We start from the raw sequence: 25,061 nt of genomic DNA on the forward strand, positions 1-25,061 counted from the left end.
AAGAGATTAAAAAAATTGGATTAACATGTTAAAAGATCTCACTCTGTAGAAAGTGAACATCTGAGACTAATAAAAAATAGGCCAGCAGAACCTTGGATAACTTAATACATGACACAGGGCGTGGGGGGTAGGGAAGGATAAAGAACATCTTTAACTTTTATTTAATGTTCACATTTGTATTTCACCATGAAGTTATTTAGCCATAGACCAGATTGATTAAGGAGCCAGTTATTTCCAAATAAAATCAAAATAAAAGTGGAAATGCTTTCAGATCAGGGTTTCCTTCTGAGGAATAGTTCTTTTGGGGAAAAAATCAATATGTAAAATAAAAATAGAAACACTCGTCCTCAACTACTTGCAGCCAGAGTAATGTAATAACACCACTATTTATAGAGCACATATCTATTTAAACCACTTTTTCTAGGCCAAAGGCAATATCTAAGCGATAGACTGGCAAAAAGAAGGGATAAATGAAAAAAGAGAAAGAATACAAGTTAGAGCAATTCAATCCCTTCCATTGGTTTTTATCAGGAACTGGGGAAATCTGCTTCCGCTGAGGCAGTGGGAGTGCGTCCCCCAGGGGATGAAAGCGAGAAGTGGCAAGAAGGCAGCCTATGGGACCTCAAAAGAGACAGCTTTCTCTCTCCCCAAATCAAGTACACAACCATAACATCCTGCTGCTCCAGTTCCAGGTCAAACTTGGCAATTCTTAGGAACCTCTAAATAAACATAAAGTGACAGAGCGTCCTCTGCAAAAGTCTCATCCCGTCCAAGCCAGTTAACTCAAAGTCATTACGTTGCAATTGATCATTTTATTTTCCAATCAGCCAACCGTCCCAACTTATGGCTTTCTTCCCTTTTTACGCAATGACTGTCCTTCTCCAGAGAAAGCGACGAATCTGCCTCCAGCTTCATCCTAGGTGTGAAGATAAAATACTATTTCAGAAACTTCTTGGAGGTTTACTAAAAAAGCTTTACTCTACTGATTCATTACCATCCACCATTTTCCTTACTTCCACGTTATTCATAAGAAATGTCTTTGAAATACAGATACAAATCATAATCAATCGAATTGAAGACACAATCACAACTATGCATCTACTACAGCCTTTATTCTCAGGTTGAAGGTATATCCTTTTGCAGAAGCATCACATTTTCAATGTAAAAAATATAAAATACACCCCCAAAAGAAAAATCACCTATAACTCCACCACCCCAAAAATAAGACTTCCAGTCACTTTTCTGTATAAGGTTACATAAACTATTTTCGTACATAATTCCCCCATCTCAAGTCAATGAATTTCTTATCTATCTAGTACATTCTAAAGGCTACAGAGAATTCCATCACATGGGAGAGACAGTCTTCTACCATGGGATATTACTTCCAGGTTTGCAGTATTTTAAATTGCTGTGGTAAGCAACTTCATGTATTTACACACAGCCTGATTTTTCCTAGAAGTTGAATTCCTCAGTAAAAGGATGCATATATTTTTGAGGCTTTTAACATATGGTGACTCACTAGCTCTCAGAAACGTTCTACCAAGCTATAGTCCTACCAGCAGAAAAGACAGCTTGTTTTTTATAACTCCCAAAAACAGCAGATATCTTTCTCGTGCTTGTACTGCTAATTAGCTGAAGGTGTTATTGATAGAAGGCGATTCTGGGTTCCCCACCACACACTCGGGTACCTACCATGTTTCCCCGAAAATAAGACTGAGCCAGACAATCAACTCTAATGAGTCTTTTGGAGCAAAAATTAACATAATTAACGGTCTTATAATAAAATAAGACCAGGTATAATGAATGTAATGTAATATATAATACCTGGTCTTATATTAATGTTTGCTCCAGAAGGTGCATTAGAGCTGATTGTCCGGCTCGGTCTTTTTTTTGGGGAAACACAGTAGCCCCCTCACCTAATGCAGCTGGTACCTCTGGTGGGGCCTGTACAGGGTTTACGTGGTGGTGACCATGTAAATGCCAGTCACAGCTGAGCCATCCAGTTGTCCTTTCCTGTAGAGCCTTCTGTTTGTCCTGCTGTCCATAAGAGTTTCATCATAGCCAGCATCTCGCCAATTTTGTCGGCGTGAGGAAGGTGTGAGTCTTGGAGGCTTCAAGCTGCCATTCCTGGACTGGCCACTCTCTCTGTGTTGCACATGGCCGTGGGGACTCCTGTTTCCCAGATCTAAGGCTTTCTTATTTCTACCGTATTCTTTAATTTTAGTGGGCTATATCCTCCAGCAGCTTCCTGAGAAAAGGTGCATGGGGGTGGGGGGTGGGAGATGAGGATAAGGGAGATCAAATATATGGTGATGGACGGAGAACTGACTCTGGGTGGTGAACACACAATGGGATTTATAGATGATGTAATACAGAATTGTACACCTGAAATCTATGTAATTTTACTAACAATTGTCACCGCAATAAATTTAATAAATAAATAAATAAAAAAGAAAGAAAAGGTGCATGAGGACTATGTTTTTGTGAGATCCCACATATCCAAAGTACCTTGTTTCTACTTTCGTTTCATTGACAGTGTGGTAGGTGTCAGGCTGCTCGGGCTGCCATAACAAAGTGCCACAGACTGGCAGGCTTTAACAAGATGTATCTTATCTTTGTTCTTGAGGCTGTATGTCCTAGATCAAGGTGTCGACAGGTTTGGTTTCTCCTGAGGCCTCTCTCCGTGGCTTGCAGATGGCCACCTTCTTACTGTGTCCTCACATGGTCTGTCCTCTATGTACCCAAATTTCCTCTTCTATAAGGGCACCTGTCAGATTGGATCAGGGGCCACTCTGATGGCCTCACTTTCACTTAGTCACCTCTGTAAAAGCCTTATTTCCAAAAAATGTCACATTCTGAGGTACTAGGAGTTAGGGCTTCAACACAGGAATTGGGAGAGGGAGACACAATTCAGACTGTAAAAGTTGGGTATCTTCTCAGAATTTTGAAGACATGGCTGCATTATCTCCTAGCTGCTTGTGTCCTGCTAAAATGATTCCATTCTTGATCCGTAGTAGAACCTCCTTCTTCCTTCTAGAAACTTTAGGATCTTTTCTTTGCCTCAGTGTGGGGCTATTTTCATTCACCGTGCTGGCCACTCAGTGGGCCTTCCAACCTACAAATTTGTGCCCAGGAGTTTGGAGCAATCATTTTCCTGATGGCTTCTGCCTCTTTGGTTTCTCTAATCTCTTTTCAGAACTCTTATGATTTGGATGTCAGCATTGGAAACTTTCTGATGGCAGTCTTCACTTTGGGGTGAGCTAGCTGGGACCCTCCCTGGAGCTCGTTGAGACTGTCCAGAAAAAGCTCCTCCGACTGCAATGGGCAAACCCAGCGGCCAGTGTCTGGGAGCCAAAGCAGGGGAAGGACACCAAGTGTGGCAACATTCAGGATGCCAATTGCCACTTGTTCCCTTTTTTAGTTTTGTCCTGCTATCCATTGTGCTGATGACCCCAATCTAAGGACCTTCCCTGAGGCCTTTCCCTGGTGTGGGGGAGGCGTAGCCCCAGCAGGGTAAGGGGAAGGTGGTGTTGCAGTTCTAACTCCTTTGTAACACATACTTTCCTTAACCCTCCATCTCAAGAGGTGCCCCTTGAGAGCTCTATTACCTAAAACAAGCTGCCTCTGGGCTTCCCAGCAGCAAGCTCAGGATGCAGCTTTCCCTGATCTAGTAGGTCAGTTACTACTTGTCCTTCTGCTTGAGGGTTTCCAAAGTTTTGTTGCAGTTGCCACCTCTCCTCTTCATTGTCTTTATTATCTTGTACCACAGCTTTGGTGGGTTTCAGGATGAAGTAGAGCCAAGTATGTGCCTTCAATCCCATCTTCAGTCATACATTTCTTTTTAAATATTTATGGATAAAACAGATCCAGCTGTGTCTGTCAGCCTCACCTTCCCTTTCCTGTATCTCCAACAGTTGGGTCATGAGTCAGCCTGGAGGGCACCCGTGCTGAGGCCTCTAGACCTGAGTCAGCAAGACCGGCCTGGCACTGGCAAAGGCCTGGAAAGGGCTTCAAGGAAGACTCAGAGGGTGAGGTCTGACCAGGGACCGCATTCGCACCTTAGACCCTGGAAGGTCGCCAACACTGTGTCGAGAACATTAAGGCTAGGAGGTGCTGTGAGTGGGGTCAGGTGTGCAGACAGCATAGTGGTCTCTATTCCCAACCATCCAAAGGCTACAGGGGAGGAGTTCAGTGGTCAGAAGGGGCCTGTGAGTTTCTGTAGCCAGAAACTGGCCAGTGATGGGTCCCATCTGGCAGCCCACCCTACACATGCTCACAGCACATCTCTTCTCTGCTATCCCTAGGCCCCAAGAGACTAAGCCTGTGCAAAAAGGAACCAGGAAAGCGGAGGGTCTGAAGTGCTGGGTGTTCTAGAAATACACAGCACACACAGCCACGGCTGCTGGTGGAGTGATCAATCTACAGTAGGGCATGATGGGTTTTCTGAGCCACTTTCTAGCACCTGGAAGACGTGCCCAGGAGGTAGAACCTCCTCTTTGCCAATACCTCCTGCCCCCACCTGCACCCTTTCCTTCCTGTCACATCGGAAGGGCCGAGGGAGGCCGCTCTCCTCAGGTCTCAGTGGAGGCCGTTTTTGGAGTGTGATGGCACTGAGGCGGCCATGCAGCTGTCAGGAGATCTAACCCTGGGCCCCGGGCACCCTGACCTCCATGCCCCTTCACGCTCACAGCAGGCATCTAATGGACTGTCCTGGGGATTAAATAACTAAATATGAAGCACTCAGCACAGGGCCGGACACCTGGCAAGGGCTCTGTGAGCCAGTGCTATGCGATCTCCACCACCAAGTGAAGCCAGTGCTGTGGCCTGCACACCTCCCACGCAGCCGCAACAGGACAATCAGGCCACCAGGGGGAGGAGAGCCCCAAGAATAGAGAAAATATGACAGGAGCACCCTGATTCAGAATGGAAAGAATTCCACCAGTTATCACTAGAAAATAAAACTTCTCATTACCCATGAAATATACTCACCTCTTCAACTTTTTTGACCAGTGGACGTGAATTTCTGATGAACGTAATCTTACCAAGTTTAAATTCATAATTGGGAATTCCTCTGCAAAGAACACAGAAAAGGAGAAATATTAATTCCAGGAGAAAAGGACTAAAATTCACTTTTACAGTCAAGAGGAAGGCAAGCCAGAGATGACAAGTATCCTCTTGGCGACTCTCATTCTGGGGTATGTGGCTGTACCCCCACGGGCCGTGGGCCGGCCCCTGGGTGCTCCCCAGCATCCCTCCAGCAGGGAACCAGAAGGCAACTGGGGAAGGGGCCTGCAGACCTGAAGCCTGTTCTGTGGTGAGGGGTCGTCTGGAGGCTTGGGAGGCCCTCTCCATCTCTGCCCTCCAGCCTCACGGATGACCCTGGAAGCACTCCACTTGTATGAAACTCATTTCACTCCTTCAGAGTGGTTTTGTAAAAACCCCACATCCAGCATTCTCCTTCTGCTCTAACACAGAGTAGCCGGGCGACGTAGCTCATCGCTGCCACGACAGCTACTGGAGCAGGGAATCTGCTCTGTATCCCTGAACCAAACAATAGAAACACATCTCAGTGAGGCAGCTTGGGCCTGCTGTCTGAGGGAAGCTGAGATATTGTTACTTAATTAAGTCACAAAACAGGAAAATACACAGGTTACTAGATAGGAACCAGAAAGGTTTTGAGTAGGACAGAGATCTGATCAGGTGCCACGTGGGGGCAGGAGGCTGGACTGCAGTGGTCCCGGATGCGGAGAAAACACTGCTACACTTCCGCTGGGAAACACCGAACTCCACATCACGCTCCAGTTCCCCAAGGAGAGCAGGGAGTGGGGGCATTCGTCCACCCCACCAACCTCCTTGATCCAGGCTTTATCTCCAGAGCTAGAGTAGAGTGAGGCTGCCACCCCAGAGGTCTAGAGCAGACCTTCCCTGGACAAAGATAAAGCATCAGGCTGGAAGAGAGCCAGGGCAGACCCACCTTTTAATGTCTCCAGGCTTGATTGGGGAGGGGCTCGGCTCCACACCTTTCTTCTTCCCATCCAGTCTATTCCCCGAGCCGGAGAAGGCCTAGGCAGGCAAACAGGAGAGTACGCGTGCACTGAGCCCCAAGAGCGGAGTGAACATCCACATGCCCTTTGTGGACACCACTGCAGGGATATGTGCTGGTGGGCACCACCAAATCCCCCTCAGGAATGAAGCCCTCACTCGCCAGTGAAGTATGGGCAGCCGACAACTCTCTGCCCAGCCCCTCAGGAGTTCTGTGAGTTGAAGGGAGCCTCCTGGCCCAAAGATAGCCACCCCCAGGGGCAGCCAGTAACCAATGACAGGTTGAAAGGTCTGGCCCTGGCTTCTGCAGGGCCACCCAGTTTGGGGCCCTGTGGATGGGCTAAGGCCTGTTACAACTGCCCCACAGCTCAGCTTTCCAGTCCTGCCTCTCTGCTGTCTCCCGGTGTCCCCGTGCCCTCACACTAGCCATCTCCACATTTTTCCCAGGGAGCCTTGCTGGCGGCAATGCTGAAGGGTCATGTTGGAATTTATTTTCAAACAGAACAGGCAAAGAAAAAGAGTATGTCGTCTTAGAGATAAAGCAAACACCACCACATTTGGTGAATTCAAGTGAAGAATATATGTGTGTCCATTGTACTATTTCAACTTTTTGGTAGGTTAGAATTTTAAAAAGAAAAAAAATTGTGGCCGCCTTAAAGAGTTGTTAGGATTCCAGGACAAAAAGGACATAAAGTGCCATGTAACCGACAAAGTGGCAGATATGTGTGTGCACAGACACCCAGAGGCCCGATGCCTGCTGAGGTCCATGGAGTGTTACAGAGAGTGGCTGGCAGGAGCAGATGGCGCGGCAGGAAAACAGGAAGTAAAACGTGTGGCCTGGTACTCACACGGAAGCCCAGCTCTCCAGCATAGCCACTGTGGTCAGCTTCGCCTTCCTGACAGGGAGACAGAAAAACAGGAGATGAGTTTCTCAGCAGGGACACCCCAAGCTTTCCCTTGGGCCCCTCATTTCTATCGCTGTCTCTGTACCCAAACAGCTGGACACACCGTCTCCCGAAGTAAAACTGGAAGAGCAGCAGAGAATGTGGCCGCGTCTGCACCAGCAGAGGCCAAACACGGGGCGGGGCAGCTGTCAGGACAGACCCAGGACACACTCCCAGAGACCATTAACAAAGAGGGCAAAGCTGCACACAGGGAGGGGAGGGATGCTGGAGAAACTACTTACAGTTGACTCCTCATGCTGGACTTGTCTCTCAGGTTCCTTGTAGCCCAGCGGGGCATCAAAGTCCACCTGAGTTCCCAAGACGAAAGGTCAAATTGTGAGACATGGTGGCACCTAGCTTCTCGTAACTCTTCTGTTTTTAACTGAAACAACTGTAGATTCTCATGCAGTAAGAAATAACACAGAAAGATGCCCTGTACTTTCCTAATGGTGACCTTTACAAAATTCTAGTATAGTTGTTAGGATTCCAGTATAGTTCCTGGAGCCAATCACCTCCAGGAAATCGACATCTGTACTAGTCAGAATCCCGGTTTTACATGAACCACAAGCTCACTTGTAAGTCCACACAATTTCATCACCACTGTAGGTCTGTGCATCCAGGCCCACCGTCAGGATGCTGAGCAGTTCCAAAAGCACAGGATCCCTCATGTCATCCTTCCCCATCCACAGCCCCCTCTTCCGGGGCCTCTCCACCACCCGTAGCCCCTGGCAAACACTATTCTGTCCTCGCTTTCTAAAGTTTTGACATTTCAAGAATGTTATAAAAACGGAACCTGACAGTGTATAACCTTTTGGGATTGGCCCTTTGGCTCAGCATCACTCTCTGGAACGCCACCAGGCTGTTGTGTATCTTAATAGTTCCTTCCTACTCCAGAGCTGAGCAGACTGCCTTAGTGGGTTGTTTGGTTGGTTTTTAATTGAGCTTCCTTGGTTTTTAATAAGTTTTACTCCTTGGCAGGCCTGGGGTGCCGATGGATTCAGCCAACTCAGAACTGGCGGCAACTCTGCCACCCCCACTGGCCCTGATCCCAGGGTCAGCTCCTCATTATGTTCTGGCAGCATTTTCCTTCTCTCCCCCAAAAAGTCCCAGGGGCTGTGTGGCAGTGACATCCTCCTGGGACCATGGCCTACAGGGGCCACTGAATGCCCATCTTCCCCAGGCCCGAACGCACTGTAAGCAGCAAAATCACTCACGTTCATGTCACACTCGATGATGGACACAGCCTTGTCAGGCTTGGTCTCCATCACCCGCAGTTCATAGATCTGTGGGAAGAACAAGATGGTTGGTTTCGTGGCTCCATTGGTAGCTGTAACTGTTCATGTTACCATGGCTCCCTACCCTGCTCCTGCAGACCCATCATCACCTCCATGACACCCTCCACAGCCGCACCTCTTGCTGTGACAATGCGGCGACTGGGGGTGAACCGCCTTGATGCCTGCCCCAAAATCAACAGAGGCTGTTCCTCAAAAGTGATTCCAATCAGACAAGGCAGTTATAGCCTTTACCCCAGCCTTTACCCCAGACAAGGCACTCATAGCCTTTACCCCAGAAAGTACATTTCTAGGAGTTTATTCTAAGTAAATTATTAGCTAAATGCCCAAAGAGAAAATTCTAAGAATGCTCACTCCAACACTGCTAATAGTATATACCCCAAATGCTTCCCAATAGTTTGGTTAAATGAATGATATTCGTATTCATAGTCACCAGTGGAACACAATACAGCCAATAAGAAAAATTAAAAATCATTAATGTTGCTGTGTGTCTAGGTTGATCTCCTGTACGTAAAAACACCCAGAGGATAGAAACTATAAGTGGAAGAATCTACTTTTTTCACTTTAGGTTCTTTATTTTTACCTAGAGTATGTCTTGTTTTAATAATAGAGAGTCCCACCATTTAAAAAATTTACGTATTAGAAAGAAGGTCACCAAAGTAAGGTGAGAAGGCTCAACGTGCCCACTCAATTTTTAAAAGTTTCCCCATTATTTAGTAGATTAAAAAAAAGAAATCTGTATGTCACTGTGTGGATACAATTTCTGCGTGCAACATCAGGGCTGTTTCCAGTAGTTCTGCTTTCACTAACAGCGCTGCGATGAACATTCAGATACATGTCCCCGGGGGCACGTGTCCACATTTCTCTACAGCAGTGTTTTCAAACTGCAGGTCACAACTAATTAATGGCTCATAAAACCAACTGTGTTGCAACCAGAACTAGAAGAGAAAAACATTGGAAGATAGTACAATCGAAATATAAAAACATGTTTTGTGTAGTAAGGATAAATATTTTTGTGACTTTTTTAGTTTTACTTGTTCATTGTTCCTTGTGGTCTTTCCTTCTAGGATAATGCTCATTCCTAAAGTACATGCTTTTGAAACTTCACTAGTAAATAAACTCTCAGATTTTGTTTATCTAAAAATATTTTTATTTTGCCCTCATTCTTTTTTTTATTTTATTGGGGAATATTGGGGCACAGTGTGTTTCTCCAGGGCCCATCAGCTCCAAGTTGCTATCCTTCATTCTAGTTGTGGAGGGTGCAGCTCAGCTCCAAGTCCAGTTGCCATTTTCAATCTTTTTTTTTTTTTTTAATTTATTGGGGTGACAATTGTTAGTAAAATTACATAGATTTCAGGTGTACAATTCTGTATTACATCATCTATAAATCCCAGTGTGTGTTCACCACCCAGAGTCAGTTCTCCTTCCATCACCACCGTTTTCAATCTTAGTTGCAGGGGCTGCAGCCCACCATCCCATGCGGGAATTGAATCCGCAACCTTGTTGTTGACAGCCAGCGCTCTAATCAACCGAGCCATCCGGCCGCCCCTCTGGCAGCTGGTTGTCTTCAATCTAGTTGTGGAGGGCACAGCTCACTGGCCCATGTGGGAATCGAACCGGCAACCCTGTTGTTCAGAGCTTGCGCTCTAACCAACTGAGCCATCTGGCCGCCCCACCCTCATTCTTTAAAGAAGGTTTGATGACAGTTAATTCCTCTCAGCCTCTAAAGATATTCTGCTATTTTGGGCTATCATGGTTGCTATTCAAATATACCCTCTATTTGCTGTTCTAGAAGTATTGTATTTTCTCTCTGCTACTTCTCTGTATCCTTTAACTCAGCCTGTTTGGTATACATTATACTTTCTGTAACTATGGGTTGATGGCCATTTGAAAAACAATTTCACTTATTATCTCTTCACAAAGCGCCACTCCTCCCCTCTCTCCTGCTGGGATTTTCACAGAGCATGTTTGACTTTCTTAGTATCTCCAATACCTCAATCTTTCATACAGTCCATCACCTTGCCTCTCAGTGAAGATTTCTAAGTCATTTCTCCAGATTTAATTTTTGTTTTATTAATTCTTTATCAGCTGTTATTTAACTCTTTGACAGTTTTTCAAATCTTGCTGTTTTTTTTAACACTCTTTTGTTGCTTGCTAAATTTTATTATTCCATTTTTTAATTTCTTTCAACATTTTATACATAACTATTTTATATTTGCACCTGAAAATCCCAATATCGATTTTCTTAAGGGTCTAAATCTGCTTTTGTTATCTCTACTTTGTATGTGTGGTGGTTGTATTACGAGTTTCTGTTTGCTTTTCAATCTACCTTGTTTCCCAGAAAATAAGACTGGGTCTTATATTAATTTTTGCTCCAAAAGACGCATTAGGGCTTATGCTCAGGGGATGTCATCCTGAAAAATCATGCTAGGGCTTATTTTCTGGTTAGGTCTTATTTTCGGGGAAACACGGTATAGCAATCCCAAGGGCTAAACTAAACTGGGGGAGCTTTCCCCAGACAGAATTTGGGTTCTTTCTCCTGGGATGAGGAAAACAGCCACCTCTGAGTCTATTTTGGCCTCTTTAATAACAGTTCCAGTTTAATCTGAAAGTCTCCAATTCAGATCTCCTACTGTAGCACCCATATGGCCATTTGCCCTCAAGAAAACCCTGCTGAAAGACTCTTGAAAAACTTCCTATATCTCTTGCAAGCCTACCAATGCATTAATAACCTAGGTTTTATCCTTATCCTGATTTAATTGGCTTTTTATCAGAAGGGCTCTTTAGAGTACTCAGTCTCCCATACTTACAAAAATAGGAGTTTAAACATGTGTTTCAATTCTATGTATGCGCTATGTAACTCGTGCCCTTTCAGTGCAAAAATATCATCAATTCGAGTTACATTTAGCATTACTATCTTGATATTAAGAACAGTAATATTAAGGCTACCTATAATTAATTATGAAAGCTTGAACTATTCAGTTAAGGTAGACAATACCTAAAATGTTCCCCACAAAGCTAAGGTCAACAAGATGATTTCTTAATTTTATAGAAAAGTGTGACTCAAAATCTCAAAAATGGAAAAGTAAGGACTCTCAGTATCAGATGGCTCAGAGAGAAAGCAATTACTGGAGAACATGCTGGATCCCTACACAGACACTGAAGGAGTAACTGTCCTCCTGATCCTGAAGGGAGGGACTGGCTGAACCACAGACTTCTGGTTCATGGCAATGAGGGCCCCAATACCTAAGGGGACGGGCGAATGTGTGGAGGAGTTAAGAGCTGGCCTCGGGAAAGCCAAGCCAGGCCTTTGGTCACTCCTGAGCACAAGGCGGTCAACCGTGTGATGGTAAATCATGGTCACCATCACAGGGGACACGGGGCACCCACATCACTGTGCTCCATGCCTGTGTTAGGATGGCCTAGCAACAGGATTGGCAACTATTACATTTTCCCTCAGATGTGTTGCCACGGATAATGAGGAAGTGGACGCTGTCTTGAATTTTGTGGGAACTCATCTGTCACTACACATGAAATGAATGAGAAATGGAGGACGAGATATGGTATTTCACTAGACAGTTAAATTCTCTACATCCAGATAGCTAAGAAGCATGGAATCATGAATGAACATAAGTGATGTTCAGACCCGAAAGACTTCTGTCAAGACGGACGAGCCCAGAAGAGCTATGGGAAAACCAAAGCTAAAGGCAACAGGAGGAAGAGGATGTGGGCTCCCATGAAGAGAAGTGACCTCAGGGAGCACTATTACCAGGAGGAGCCAGGCTCTGCTTCCAGATGCCCCACAGCACTTGGAGCATACCACAGGGCCCGTTCTAGAAAGGCCTGTCTGCTTCCAAGGGAGGGAATGGCAAGGACGCGGCTCCAGACTGGCTCGTTTCTGTGTCCCCACAGCGCAGCAAAGGGCTTAGTTCAGATTATATGGGAAATACAGACCTTTCTAACTGAGGCACAGTCGGCAGGCTCACCCACTGTGGTACACAGACATGTGATTAGTAAGTAGAACAATGCTAAGCTGATTTGCCTATAAATACAATCAACCATCAAAACAGTTCCTGAATAATTAGTAGAGGGCTCTAAAAAGCAACAGTAGGCAGCAATCAGTTGACAAAAGCCACACATACAGTGTTCACAAAAAACTCCCATTCAAACACCAGAATGGCACTGCAGGTCCTCGTGAGGTGTGATCTACACTGAGTTGGGCTCCAGGTCCTGCTGGCCCCGTGGCCGAGACACTCACCTTCTCGTTGTAGTTGATGGCAATCACATCCCCGGTGGTCAGACAGGCAAAGTTTCTCAATGCGTTTTCTAATCTGCAGACACACATTGTCAAGGCACAAACACAAACCATGGCTCCAGAATCCACCACTGTGACATGGCACATCCCAGAGAGGACCTCAGAGTCTGAGGGAGAAAGAGCCAGGCTGTCTAGGTTCACTTTTCTTGGTCACACAACCTTGCAGAATGACAGCAGCTTTGTGAAAAGGGCCTTATGTGGGATGCTGTCTTCACTCCTCATGTGAAACTCCACGCAACAGGGGTGTCCTGCCCTCGACTCCTCCTGGGGACCACTGAGCTGTCAGACTCAATCCACTCAGCCTCTGAGGGTGGAAATGGCTCCCGCATCGCTGCTCTGTGTGCCCCCCACATTCTCTGCTCTATGCGAAGACTGTCATCCAGACCAGGGAGCGTTGTGTTGACTCTAAGCTGATGAAAGTAATGCCCTTTCTCTGTATACTAACAAGTTAACTCTGCCAATGGATACAGTAAGTCTGCATGTAAAAATCCAGAGAAAAATCACAAGGAACTACAGTAATAGAGGCAGGCCCCTCTCCTGGGCACTGACAGCTAGACGAGCACCTCCAAGCAGAGCTCTCACGGCCAAGGTAACCAGACTTTGCCACAGGACGTTGTCCTGCCTGCAGGATGGGAAGCCCCACCACCAACTGCCACAAACAAGAGAGCCCAACACCCCCACGTGTCCAGGACCTGGCCACAGGGGACTCAACATGCTGGTCCACAGACAGTCAGTGCAGGGCTCAGCATGGCCCTCCGAGTCCAGAACATGGCCGCAGCAGCTTGCTCCTAAGCTCACACCCAGAGAGAGTGTAGAAGTAGGACAGGTGGAGGCACCATTTCTTTTACCATCTACTCATCTGTGCTTTTTTCAAGCATGTATTTTAAAAAATAAATAGGTGACAGAGTGACCACTCCATACCATGATCTCAACAAAGCAAACTGGGGCCTCCAAGCTAGAGAGAGCACACACAGCACACCCCTCACCCACACTAGTCACTCCTTAAATTATAAGCAGGTCTGGCTTACGTTCAGAGGGGAACATATGAAAAAAATCACCAGAACCTAAAACCTTCGCATTCCTCTTGCTCAGAGAAAGGAAACATACTAATTCAATGCACCCCATCGGTTTGGAGTGAAAAGCCCTTAAACCTGGGTAAAAGGGGAGGCTGAGTGGCACCAGTGGCCCACAAGGGGTTGGAGGCTGAGAGGCAAACCAGCTGGCCCCCTTCTACCAGCACACACTGGGCTTTGTGCTAGGTGTCACAGTCCACCTGAAGGAAGGGCTCCACTCTGCCCACAAGGAAGTGTCCAGAAGACATCCATGGAGTGCCCAGCACACTTGTCCAGGCGCCATGGCCCATGTGCTGGCTAAACGCCATTATTCTCAAATCACAATAAATTTGTGCTCCCAAAGTAGGCACACGTTAAACAAAGCGCTTGCTGTTTACCTGCGAGCATACTCCGCTTTTGTCCAGAAGAACCCTTCTTATTTCAAAAGGATACACTGCTTTGGGGTTGGTAATGTCCAGGAAGTCAGGGCTCTGAGGCTGAAATTTGGAGTATGTGGCCACTTGAAGGTTGACACTCTCTACCTGAACTAGGCCTCCTTCTTCCAACAGCAAATTCTGCATCATCTAAAGGAAGAAAGCTACATGAGGCTCTTGGAAATCAAACGTCCAGCAAGACCACCACCGACCACACACCAGCAGGCCAAAGTCTGACATTCAGATGGCCTCTTCCTGGGGACCCTGGCCTGAAAGGCCCCCACCTGTTCCAGGCTGACTCACCCTGAAGCAGCCCAGGAGCCCTGGGTGGGATGGAGCCTGCCAATCAGCCAACAGGATGCATGTGCTTACACACCTGCTGTGAGTCAACTCAGTGGCAGCAGCTAGGAAACCCCAGGCAACCACCTACTCTTTCCAAGAGCTGGAAGGCCATCCCAGGAAGAGTTGGGCTGGCAACTCCATGTTATCTAAAGAGGCAACCCAGGGGATGTGATGTTTCTCAGCAAAAGGGATTCAATTAGTTTCTGGTCTAAAGTGGTCTGAGAATCGGACAAGGGGCCACCCAAATTCCCAGCCTGTGGGTTGGAGAGAGAATCTTTGAGGTACAATGTATCCCAGCATCACTACCTCCTCTCTCACCTCTATAGAGGGGCCACAGAGGGGTCTCTGTGGAAAGCCTTAGTGCTCTAGAGAGGCTCTGTTTTTGTGGCAATGAAGTTGAGTGCTTTGGAAAGACTCAGTTATAGGCAAGTGTATAAACACACATCGGTTGCAACAGAATTGGTGGAGAAACTGAAAAATGGGGCGAAAATGTATAAAAATCTAAATTCTGTACTTACACCATTTGAAAAATACTCCTGCTACAGGAGTATAAAACGCCTGATACAGGAGATCACAGATGGATGGCATGGCTGGCTGCAGTGTCTAGGCTACCAAATAAGCAACCACCAAAGAAACAGCCTACTCCAGCGCGCGGCACAGTGTTCTGAATGCCCTCTTTCACTCTGATCTGGGGGTAGGATTCCCCCAAGGCAGGCCCAGACTCTCCAGAAACCCAACTCACCCAATGTGGGAGGTAGCAGATACCCTCGTCAGCGACAAATTCCAGCACACCACAGTGTGTCATGCGGTCCGAGTTCTTGTTGGTCAGTTTGAATAGCATGGGGTAGGTAATGTTGAGTCGGCCTAAAATCAAGAGAGGCTATGAGGCAAGGCTCCTGCAAGGGAGAGAAACCCTGTTCCCCCAACGTGCTCCCCTGGAAAGCAGCCTCCCTAGCACCCACCATGGCTCCATACAGCCTTGCCCTCGAGAGCAGGAACCTGGATCAGTGTGGTGCTTAGCCTCTCATGTCAGCCCACCCACAGGACCACCCCACTCCCTGCGAGAGCACAGCACTTGGCCTAGAACTCAGGAATGTTTGGTGATTCAAGTACACAGCAGCAGTTTAACAGCTGTGATTTTCTGAAATTCCAATTTTGGAAAGTGGCACGTTCACTCCTTTATTTGTTCACTCATAAATATTTAAGGGCCAACCTGCACAAAATCCCCACAAAGGTTTCCAGTTAGAGAGGTGAGAAAGGAAACAAGTGCACCCAGATGTGGTGGTGTAGTGGGAAGGGTGGGACGGAAGGAGGCAGGGCTCCTACAGGACGCCCTCCACGCGAGTCACGATGGACAGGCCAGGGAGGGAATTCCAGGCAGAGGAAGCTGCCTGAGCTAAATCATGGAGGGAAGGGGAACCCAGACAGTTCAGGAATGGCTGGTAATTAGGTGAGACTGGGGCACGCGGACAGGGTGTGGGAGGAGTCTGGAGGGGAGGCCGGGCTGGATATTACACAGGGTGAGACCAGTCAGCAGTGTGGGCTCTTAGCAGCGTCACAGCACAGTACGTCCCCTCTGAGTTTGAGGCCGCATGGAGGGCCAAAGGCAGGCAAACAGGACTGCTGGCATGCTGACCCAGGAGTGCAGGGGGCACAGAAAGGGGGGGCTGGTGACATGAAGCAGAACCCAGGAGAGTTGGACACCGGGACAGAGTGACATAGTGATGGTGTCTGTCGCATACCAGGCCCTCACTAAGTCTTCCCAGAACAGTGACGTACTATCATTACCCCTTTGATCTACGGGAAACTAAGGCACACAGATTCAGCCACATGCCCAAGATCACAAGGCCCAGAAGTGGCAATGCCGCTTTAAACCAGGCTGCTGGCCCAGGTCTGGGATGTAACCACGAGGCCCACTTTATCCTGTTGGTTCAGGCAAACATAGCAAGACAAGTTCCACTCAGGAGCAGGAGGTGTGGAAGACTTCATTTGGGGTCTCCCTAAAATTTCTGGTGAAGCAGATCCGGTAACAATCTTGCGCCTGAAGCCACAGGTAGGGAGGAGAGCGTCCGGAAGCAGAGCTTCACCACAGAGGCAGTGGTGAGCATGGGTGTTCCCCCATCATAACGGGTGGCTTGAATGTTGGTAGCGTGTGGCCAAGTGCCCAAAAGCCAGGCTTCCGGCCCCAGGGAGCCTCCCAGCTCTAGGGCTGTGGAACAGAACTGAAGTCAGTCATGGTGAATTGGCTCAGGTTCCAGCCAACGGTCCAAGATTCTTGCAGTTGGAAGAAACCTGTGTCCCTCAGTCTCTTGGCTTTCAAACTGTACTTTTTTTGTGATTTAAAGAAGTACCTTAGAGTTCCCAAGCCCTCCGCACCCCCTCACTTCCTCCAAACTGAGCAGCGACCCTTTTTATAAATTAGGACTCCCCGTAAGATTACATTTGGACAGTTAATCCCACTACTTCAAAGGTTTGAACAACACTCATTTAAACTGCACTGTCCCAATCTGACTCTCTTCTCAGACGCTTGTGCCAAGCGTCATACTTGGTGCTCAGCTCTTGGGTCAGCCCCAAAGGAAAGGCAGGCTCTCTGGGGGCCCTGACCTCTTCTGATGACAGGGACCTGCCTTAGGGATGTGAACCCCATGACTGTACCCACCCACTGGCTGAGCTGAGGCCAAAATTAAAGGCCTCCACTGGGTACGGCCACTGTTGCTGTTGGCATCAGTGAGGCCCTGCTGGCCAAAGGCCACCTCGTGCCTTCTCACTGGTGTCACACAGGTTTGGGCTGTTTATGAACACACCACAAGGCACCACCTAGGAGGAGGTACTCCTGCCACACAACAGCTGATAGGCAAGCGCTGTGTCCCCATTTAAAGATGAGGTCATGAAGCTCAGAGAGGCCAAGTCCACTCTAGAACCAGGCCAGGCAAGGTGCAAAGCCCAAGCCAGAGCGACACCAGAGCTGGCATTCCTTCTCCATTGTGCTGCCCCAAGTGTACTGGACGCCAAGTGTGGCCCCTCCTGATGGTGGCTTCCACATCTCCTGCCTCAGAAGGGAGGAACTCAGAAACACCACTGCATCTCAAAAGGGCAATGACTGAGTCTGTGCTCAGGGTTTTCCGTGTCCAGGTGGAATGGGGCCGGGGCATGAGGTCTCTAAGTTGCTCTCATGAGAGGAGGGGTTGGGGAAAGAGAGGGAAAGCGTGGCCGCTCTCAGGACCAATGGGCCTTTCTCACTCCTGGTAAGAGGCAGGAGCCAGTAAAAGGAACAGTGTCTGGGGCAGAAGACTCGGTTTTGACGTGCTGCAGATGCACGGGGGCAGAGTGGGTGGAAATGCAGGCCTGGAGCTGAGGAAAGAGCCTGGGGAGGAGACGAGAGCCCTGCTGTGCAGCATCCTTTTGGGAGCTGACCACCGTCGTCTAGGAGAAAGCCGAGTGAACCCAGCCAACGGCATCAGCTGCCACGGCAGTGTGATAAGCACTGGTGCTTGAACCTTCCTTACTCCTGACAGGATCCGAGATGGGAGTGGAGGGAGTGGGATGGGTATTCAGGGGAGATCCCCTTCACAGAGGAGAGACCTGGAGGTGAATACTCACTGGCCCCGAGCCTGGACAGCTGGCCGCCACAGGCCACGACCTCAGCAGGGCATATGTGGTCCCAGTTCTCCCAACCCAGCAGACATCCTCCAGGGACAATTCCCGACCAGACGTGGCCTCCATATTGACATTACCTCAGTTCTCAAGTGATGTAGAAAGAAAATACTTACTGAGTTGATCGAGGGCTGAGGGTGGCATAATTACTGTGGAGAAAATATTTAAGAAATACTAAGAATATAAAAATTAAAAGGACAGAACAAAAGCCAAAATGCAGTTTCTGTTCTATCTCTAAAAAGTATTAAACAATACTTGTACGGAAGCCAGAATTTCGTAATAATCTTTCATAAAGAACTTTCTTTGCTGTCATTTATTTTGGGGAACTGAATGGCTACTAGCCATAAATCTAATCATAATTTGAACCCCGCATATCTGGAGCAAGCAACATTTTGACTCTAAGGAGCTTCTGTTACACATGTAAAATAAGGACTGTTTAAGACTATAAGCACTGCAGGCTGAGGGCAGGAAAGGTTACTATTCAAAATAAAAACAAGCACATACTCTTCCCGCCTTTCTCCACATCTGACCTGTCATTAGGCCCTGCGAGCATGGACACGGAGAAGCAGCGGTACTGCGTGGAGAAGCGGTTCTGGAAGACCCGAGGAATTGGGTGGTCAAACATGTTGAAAGAGAACTAGAAGGAGGAAAGAGATGCCAGAGTTAGAACAAAATAAAGGTACATTTCTTCTTGTCAAAAGCCAAAACAGGTCAGGGTGGTTAATGCTGCTAAACACCCTCAAAGAACAAGATGCACCGAAATCCTGATGGACCAGAGTGGTCTGCCTGAAGCACTTCCCAGTATCACGGTAAATCTCAAATCTGTTTCCATTCTTTCTGCCAAGCCTGATCTAGTCTCCATTTTTAGGTGGTGCAACCTTACTGAAATAACTAGGCAGTCACGCCTGTTCTTAATCTTTTTCAGTGCCCCCACTCCCACCCTTGCAATCCAGACCAGACCTCACATACCTCAGGGAGTGGTTACCGACGGCCCCACAATATCCTACACATGCCACCCGCCCCCAACCCTGGGCTGGTTCCCCTGCCTGGTACACTTTTCCTCTTTCTCCTCTTAATTAAAAAAAAATCTGTCTGCCAGTCTCTGATCTAAGAACTAGGGAAACACCATTCCAGTGAAGTCTGTTCACTAACAAAACAAGTACAACCTCAGCCCCGGCAGAGTTCATATTCTGCCATTCCCAAGACAAAAGAAACAAACAAACGACGCACGTGAGGCAGTGATAAACATTCTGAGGACGAGAGGTTAAGGGACAGAGAGCTCCTGGGAATTCTAGTGTAAGTGGGTGGTCAGGAAGGGACTCTCTGCAGAGACCTGAATGCCACGATCGGGAGCCAAGTAGAAAACAAGGAACAGTGTTCCAGGCAGTGGGAAGAGCAGGCGCCTGGTGTTTGCACCCCTTTTCCTGGCTTCCATGACTATCCTTTCTCCAGGAACCTTTGCTGCTCTGCTCAGGGTCAGGGCTGGTACCCCTGCAATGTGCTCTCACATTGTGCCACACGGTGGAACTCCACACTTCCATTGATAAATAAAGCTATCAAGAAGGTAAGATGCTAGCTCTTAAAACTGTGGATTACAATGAGGCTTAGAAAACATGTTACCCAGCAATCTGGGGTCAAAGTATTGCAATTATTATGATGTTTCAAAAATCTGTATATATATATAATCGCACAATAGGGTATATTCCAAAAGAATTGAAAGCAGGGCTCAATATTTGTACACTCATGTTCACAGAAGTGCTATTCACAATAGCCAAGTGGTGGAAACAATCCAAATATCCACTGATGGATGAATAAAGAAAATGTGGTGTATACATACAAAAGAATATTGTTTAGCCCTGAAAAGGAAATTCTGACACGTCTTGAAGCTTGAGAAGACTATGCTAAGTGAAATAAACCAATCACAAAAAGACAAAGACTATAGGATTCCACTTATATGAGGTCCCTAGAGTAGTCAAATTCAAGAGACAAAAAGTAGATAGAATGTTGGTTGCCAGACGCTGGGAGGAGGAAATAGAGTTGTTTAATGGGTACAGAGTTTCAGTTTTGTTAGATGAAAAAGTTCTGGAGACCCATTATACAATAATGTGAACTTAAAAATGGTTAAGATAATAAATTTATATTATGTGTTTTGCACCACAAGTTTTTTAAAAATCTCACAATAGACAAATATTTCTTGACTTGATTCCAAATAGACATTAAGTAGAGGGAAAGCCATCTACCGATAAAGTAGTTTACTAGCAATTCCACAATTAATTCCACAAGCAGAATCAGCCTTCTTCCTAAAATGCAAATACAGCATGCTCCTGCTTAAAATCTCAAATGGTTCTTCACTTTGTGTTCTATTGTAGTACAGTAGCTTTCAAACCTTTGTCTCTCTTCTTTTAACCAGCAGAACTCCTCAACAAAATCTTGGCCAGAAGTATAACAAATGAAAGTGTTTCTGGATGAAGGACAGGGGAGGAGTCCCGCCTCCCCTAAGTGCCTCTCACTACCTCCCATCTAAGCCACTCCTGTTTGCAACATGAAAGAAAAATGTGCAAAGTATTTAACACCTACACCACTCTGCCTTCAAAACACCGCGGAACCTTTCTGCCCCTCCCTACTGCTCCCCACCCATTTTACTTTACTTACCCCCCTCCTACTTTACTTTTATAATCCCCATGCCCAGCATATTGCCTACCACATAGCAGGTATTCAAATCCGTTAAGTGGATAAACTTGAGAACAGAAATATGATTCGAAACTAACACACAGGATAAAATCTAATAATCATTCCTTGTTTTTACTGAAATAAACAGGTAACACAGGCAATGATTACAGTGGTAATGAGACTGATCTTTGCAGCCAGATTTGGCTTCAAACTTTCAGAAACTACCTCTTTAAATCATAGTTTTCTCATGGTTAAAACAATAAGAATCATCCTTGCCTCCAAGGGCACTGTAGGGATTAAATGGGATAAAGTGTAATGAGGGACGGTAGATGTTAATGAAAAATTGTGTAACAGAAAAAGCGCCAGCAAATACTAGCTACGATTTATCTTTACTGAATCGCTTAAGTAGCAGAAGGCATGATCACCACCCATGCATGACCAGGAGGTACTGGATGTTCCCCCATGCATTTTTCCTAGAAAGCCCCTGATTCTGCAATAACCTTCCAATTAATTTGGTGTTTATGGAAACCTGTTATGTGTTTAATACTTGCGAGACCCCTCGGTGGACTGAAACATGGAAGGAGCTCAAGTCCAACTGAGAGGAAATGCGAACCAAGTCCCCAACTAGGGAGAAGAGTAGAGGCTGTTCGTAGTCAAGGGTCTGGGTCTTGTTCGCCGCGCCCGGGACGGGCAGATGGGCCGGGCTCAGGCCGGGGTGACTCGGCATCTCCACAGCCGTTAAGTCCGCCCCGCTGGACCCCAATCTCGGCCCCCGACCCCAGCCTCAGTGCCCAGCCCGTCCGGCCGCGCTCACCATGATGGCACCTGAGCCTCCCAGATGCTGCCTCGTCTAAGGAACGTTACGACCGGAGTCCACCAACTTGCTCTTCTCACAGCTGCCGCCGCCGCCTCCCCTCGGATGCCCCGGGAGGCTCACCGGAAGTGCCAGACTTTAGACCAGGGGGGAGGTGCCGAGGACAGGGCTCGGCTGCAAAAGAGAAAAAGCCAGGCAAAGGCGCCAGGGCTTAAAGTTTCCCCGAAATCAACAATAAAGTACCTTTTCCAAATTGTTGTCCACTCTGGAGTAATTTAAAAAATTATTTTAAATTACGTTTTGACAGTACCCTCCTCTAGATGAATTTAGTTGGGCCCATTCTCCTTACTGACTACACTACCCAGAATGCACGTAGATCTTCCGGCCTTTGCGTCAGCCATCGAGGACTCGGGCGGAAGTATGTCATTCATCTGCTTTCGAACTAGACTGAGAGCCTATTGAAATCGTAAACCGACGCTTTCGTTCGATGCATAAATAAGTTTAGTTTAAGGTGAGGTGGTTTCTTTTGCCTGGGGTTCCAGTCGGGGGGGTTATAGGCTTCTCTGCCCAAACTAAAGATGTCCACCGAGCCTGGAGTTTCTGGGTAAATGGGAGTTAGCGTTGTGTTGTGCAAACGTGTTTCCGTCCTGCCTGGTGATGACGCTCTTTTGGGCCGGGCCAGAATTTTCCAGCCGTAAATGGCGGAAGGCTACTGTCGCCGCAATATGAACCAATCATAAAAGAGGAAAGGATGGGAACTAGGTACCTATTGATTGGCTCGTGGGCCAATCGGAAGAGCCCTGATTTGGCGGGAGTCTTGACCTCCGCCGGGGCCTGGGTGTCTCAGCGCGAGCTCTGGGTGTTTGGCCGCCGTGGTCATGTTTGTGTCCGATTTCCGCAAAGAGTTCTACGAAGTGGTCCAGAACCAGGTGACCCCGTTTCTTGGACCTCGAGGCCTTGTCACGGGGAAGGGATGAGGGGGAGCGGCCGTGGGAGGGCGGGAGGGACCCGGGTTCGAGGCGCTGAGCTCAGTTCGCCCTGTCTTCCCCCAACAGAGGGTCCTTCTCTTCGTGGCTTCGGACGTGGACTCTCTGTGCGCTTGCAAGATCCTTCAGGTGAGCACTGAGGACTCTGGCAGGGTGGGGCCTGGCGAGAGGTGAGGGTGCAGGGTAGACGTGGGCGGGAGGTGGTACGTACAAGGTCCGGAGGGAACAGGGTCGGGTAGGGAACTGTGCGGGAGGTGAGAAGCAGGGTAAGGAACCCCTTCCTGGGTGAGAGCTCAGGCTGGGTAAGGTCTGGAGCAACAACAACTGAAAGCTGGGGAAGACTCTTGAGAGGTCGCCTTTCTGGCAGTACAGTATTGGGTGGGTTAGAAAAGGACGAGGCACAGTCAAGAATACTAGTTAGTATTTTTGCAATAACCTAGGTAAAAAGTTGGCTGCATTAGAGAGACCGATAGACTTGTAGTGGCTTCTCAAATGTGGGATTTGAGATAGAGGAATCTGTGAAAACAGGGCATAGTGGTGCCATAAGCAATGCTGGAAATACAGGATCCCTTAGTCTATTACAGAAGATCATTGGTTCGGTTTAGAATATGGTGTGATGGATGTTTACATGAGCTTTGGTTACACCCTTGCTTCTGGAATTACTTCTCAGAAAATTCCAGAAATCAGATCAGCTTTTCTCCGAATGTTTTTCTTTGGCATTTTCAAAAATTCGACAAAGTTTGCATAATAGTACAGTGAATACTCATATCCCCATCACCTAGTTCCTCCCATTAACAGTTTACTACCCTTAGTTTATTATCTGTCATTTGTCTGATAACCCATCTTATTTGTTTATAGTGCATTTCAAAGTAAATTAGACATTCTAAATGTGATAGGCTTTGAAAATAATCTCTCTCCAGGCCCTGTTCCAGTGTGACCACGTGCAGTATACGCTGGTTCCAGTTTCTGGGTGGCAAGAACTTGAAACCGCATTTCTTGAACATAAAGAACAAGTATGTGAGATGTATTTTTGAATAATTAGGCTTTTTTTACTCAATTGCAATTTCTTATTTAAGCACCAACTATATTAGGCAATACCAAAGAGAAAAATGAGCTGTTATGTCTGGACTTACCCTCAAGTCAACAACAAAAAAAGATAGTGAATATGGACAGCCTCTAACCTTGAACTTGTGTGGCAGACATTTCATTGTAAGGTGCTTGGAATTTAGCAGTTATTTTTAGATATGGCTTAGTTAAAATTATTTTAGATTAGACTACAATTTTACGTTATTTCTCCAAGAAAACGTATCCCAGTTTCCAACGTGGAATCCAGGAAAATATTTTCTCCCTTTGTAATTTTAAACAGTGGTTGCCAGGATTCCTCCCACCTCTACATGCGGCCATGAGAGTTGGTACATTTAGACCCCACATACAATCTCATTTCTATACACACACGCTATCCTCTCTGCATAGTTAGTGTTAATTCTACTACACATAGGGAGAAAAGCATTTTAAAAATCATAAAGCATTTAAAATATGAATTATTGTTTCAGTAAGTTTTTTCCAAGTAATCTTGTTTCTGGGTCTCACCTCTATTCTGTTTCAGTAACTTTGTTCTTTTACATTGAGTGCTCCTGGATGGTACTAAGATAAAGAAAGAATATATCAAGTTATAAGAACCTAAAAACGTAACCAGTTAGAAAAAACTGTTTTCACAAAATCCTGTTTAAGAATTAGGTTTGCTGAGAAGTTTTTTGACAAGCCCACTTGAGGAAGAATCTCAAACCCCAAAAGGCCTACATATAGACAAAATTATTCATGAATAAGAAAAGGAAAGATGTTCTGGCCACTCTTGTTGGTTGATGAGAAGAGGATGAAGAAGGTAGAATAAAGTCAGTACCGGATATAATGTGATAGATTGAGGGGCTGGAGTATGGAAGAGGGTCCCTGGAGTCTGGCCATATCTAGGACTGTCTGGCAGAGGTAAACCTTTGCCTGGAGCTCCTGTTATCATGGGAGGGACCTCTGCCAGTTCTGTATTTATAAGGAAATGGTTTTCTATAGTGATGGGATGTAATAAAAGACTTAATATTTAGGTGTCCATTAAGAATGGGCTATCCAAGGTTTGCTAAAATTTTAAAACTGGAATGCTATTAGCGTGGAGAGACAGTTCGTCACAATAGTGTGATTGATGTCTGGAGAGGCCCAGTTATTCATTTGAAGTCTTGGTCTGCTCCTCATCAGCTTCTTGATTCTGTGCATGAGACTCTCACGTTCTGAGCCCCTGCGTGCTCCTCAGTGAAGTAAGGGCAGCCACCGGGCCTACCTCATGGTGTTGTCATGGAAATGAAGTAGTATATGGAGTATGTTAAAGCACTAAGCACAGGGCATTTATGGCCATATTGGAGCCCCTACCCTCAGGGCCTTGCCAAGTGTCGGGTTTGATCTCACCAGCAGGACTCAGATCTAGTGTGCTGAAAGTAAAGGGGCCTCCTTGATGCACTTACTTCACAATA

At 46.8% G+C, this 25,061-nt stretch overlaps 2 protein-coding genes across 3 annotated transcripts in view; one reads left to right on the plus strand and one right to left on the minus strand.

Moving 5' to 3' along the window:
* Nucleotides 1–792: 792 nt before the first annotated feature.
* On the minus strand, nucleotides 793–21,711 carry UFD1 (ubiquitin recognition factor in ER associated degradation 1). Its single transcript, XM_033098097.1, has 12 exons — nucleotides 21,560–21,711; nucleotides 18,580–18,712; nucleotides 18,192–18,224; nucleotides 15,164–15,285; nucleotides 14,099–14,229; nucleotides 12,537–12,609; nucleotides 8,201–8,269; nucleotides 7,229–7,294; nucleotides 6,891–6,938; nucleotides 5,975–6,063; nucleotides 4,990–5,071; nucleotides 793–916 (listed from the first exon to the last, which is right to left on the minus strand). The coding sequence occupies exons 1-12, from the start codon at nucleotides 21,560–21,562 to the stop codon at nucleotides 842–844; spliced, it is 924 nt and encodes a 307-aa protein (XP_032953988.1). The 5' UTR covers nucleotides 21,563–21,711; the 3' UTR covers nucleotides 793–841.
* Nucleotides 21,712–22,338: 627 nt separating this feature from the next.
* The window catches only part of CDC45 (cell division cycle 45), a 32,823-nt gene continuing 30,100 nt past the window's right edge, over nucleotides 22,339–25,061 (plus strand). For both annotated transcript variants that reach the window (XM_033098473.1, XM_033098474.1), the window contains exons 1-3: nucleotides 22,339–22,488; nucleotides 22,615–22,674; nucleotides 23,466–23,558. In XM_033098473.1, the coding sequence (XP_032954364.1) occupies nucleotides 22,438–22,488; nucleotides 22,615–22,674; nucleotides 23,466–23,558 (204 nt within the window). In that variant the 5' untranslated portion in view covers nucleotides 22,339–22,437. The remainder of the gene's footprint in view (nucleotides 22,489–22,614; nucleotides 22,675–23,465; nucleotides 23,559–25,061) is intronic.

Source organism: Rhinolophus ferrumequinum, chromosome 25, assembly GCF_004115265.2.
Source record: "Rhinolophus ferrumequinum isolate MPI-CBG mRhiFer1 chromosome 25, mRhiFer1_v1.p, whole genome shotgun sequence".
NCBI classification, from domain to species: Eukaryota; Metazoa; Chordata; class Mammalia; order Chiroptera; family Rhinolophidae; genus Rhinolophus; species Rhinolophus ferrumequinum.

Excerpts from the sequence above, each read along its gene's own strand:
- UFD1 (XM_033098097.1), bottom strand. Across the intron at positions 8,270-12,536 it reads CCATCAACTACAACGAGAAG|ATCTATGAACTGCGGGTGAT; the intron begins GTGAGTGTCTCG and ends TTCTTCCCACAG. Across the intron at positions 5,072-5,974 it reads AAGCCTGGAGACATTAAAAG|AGGAATTCCCAATTATGAAT; the intron begins GTGGGTCTGCCC and ends TGTTCTTTGCAG.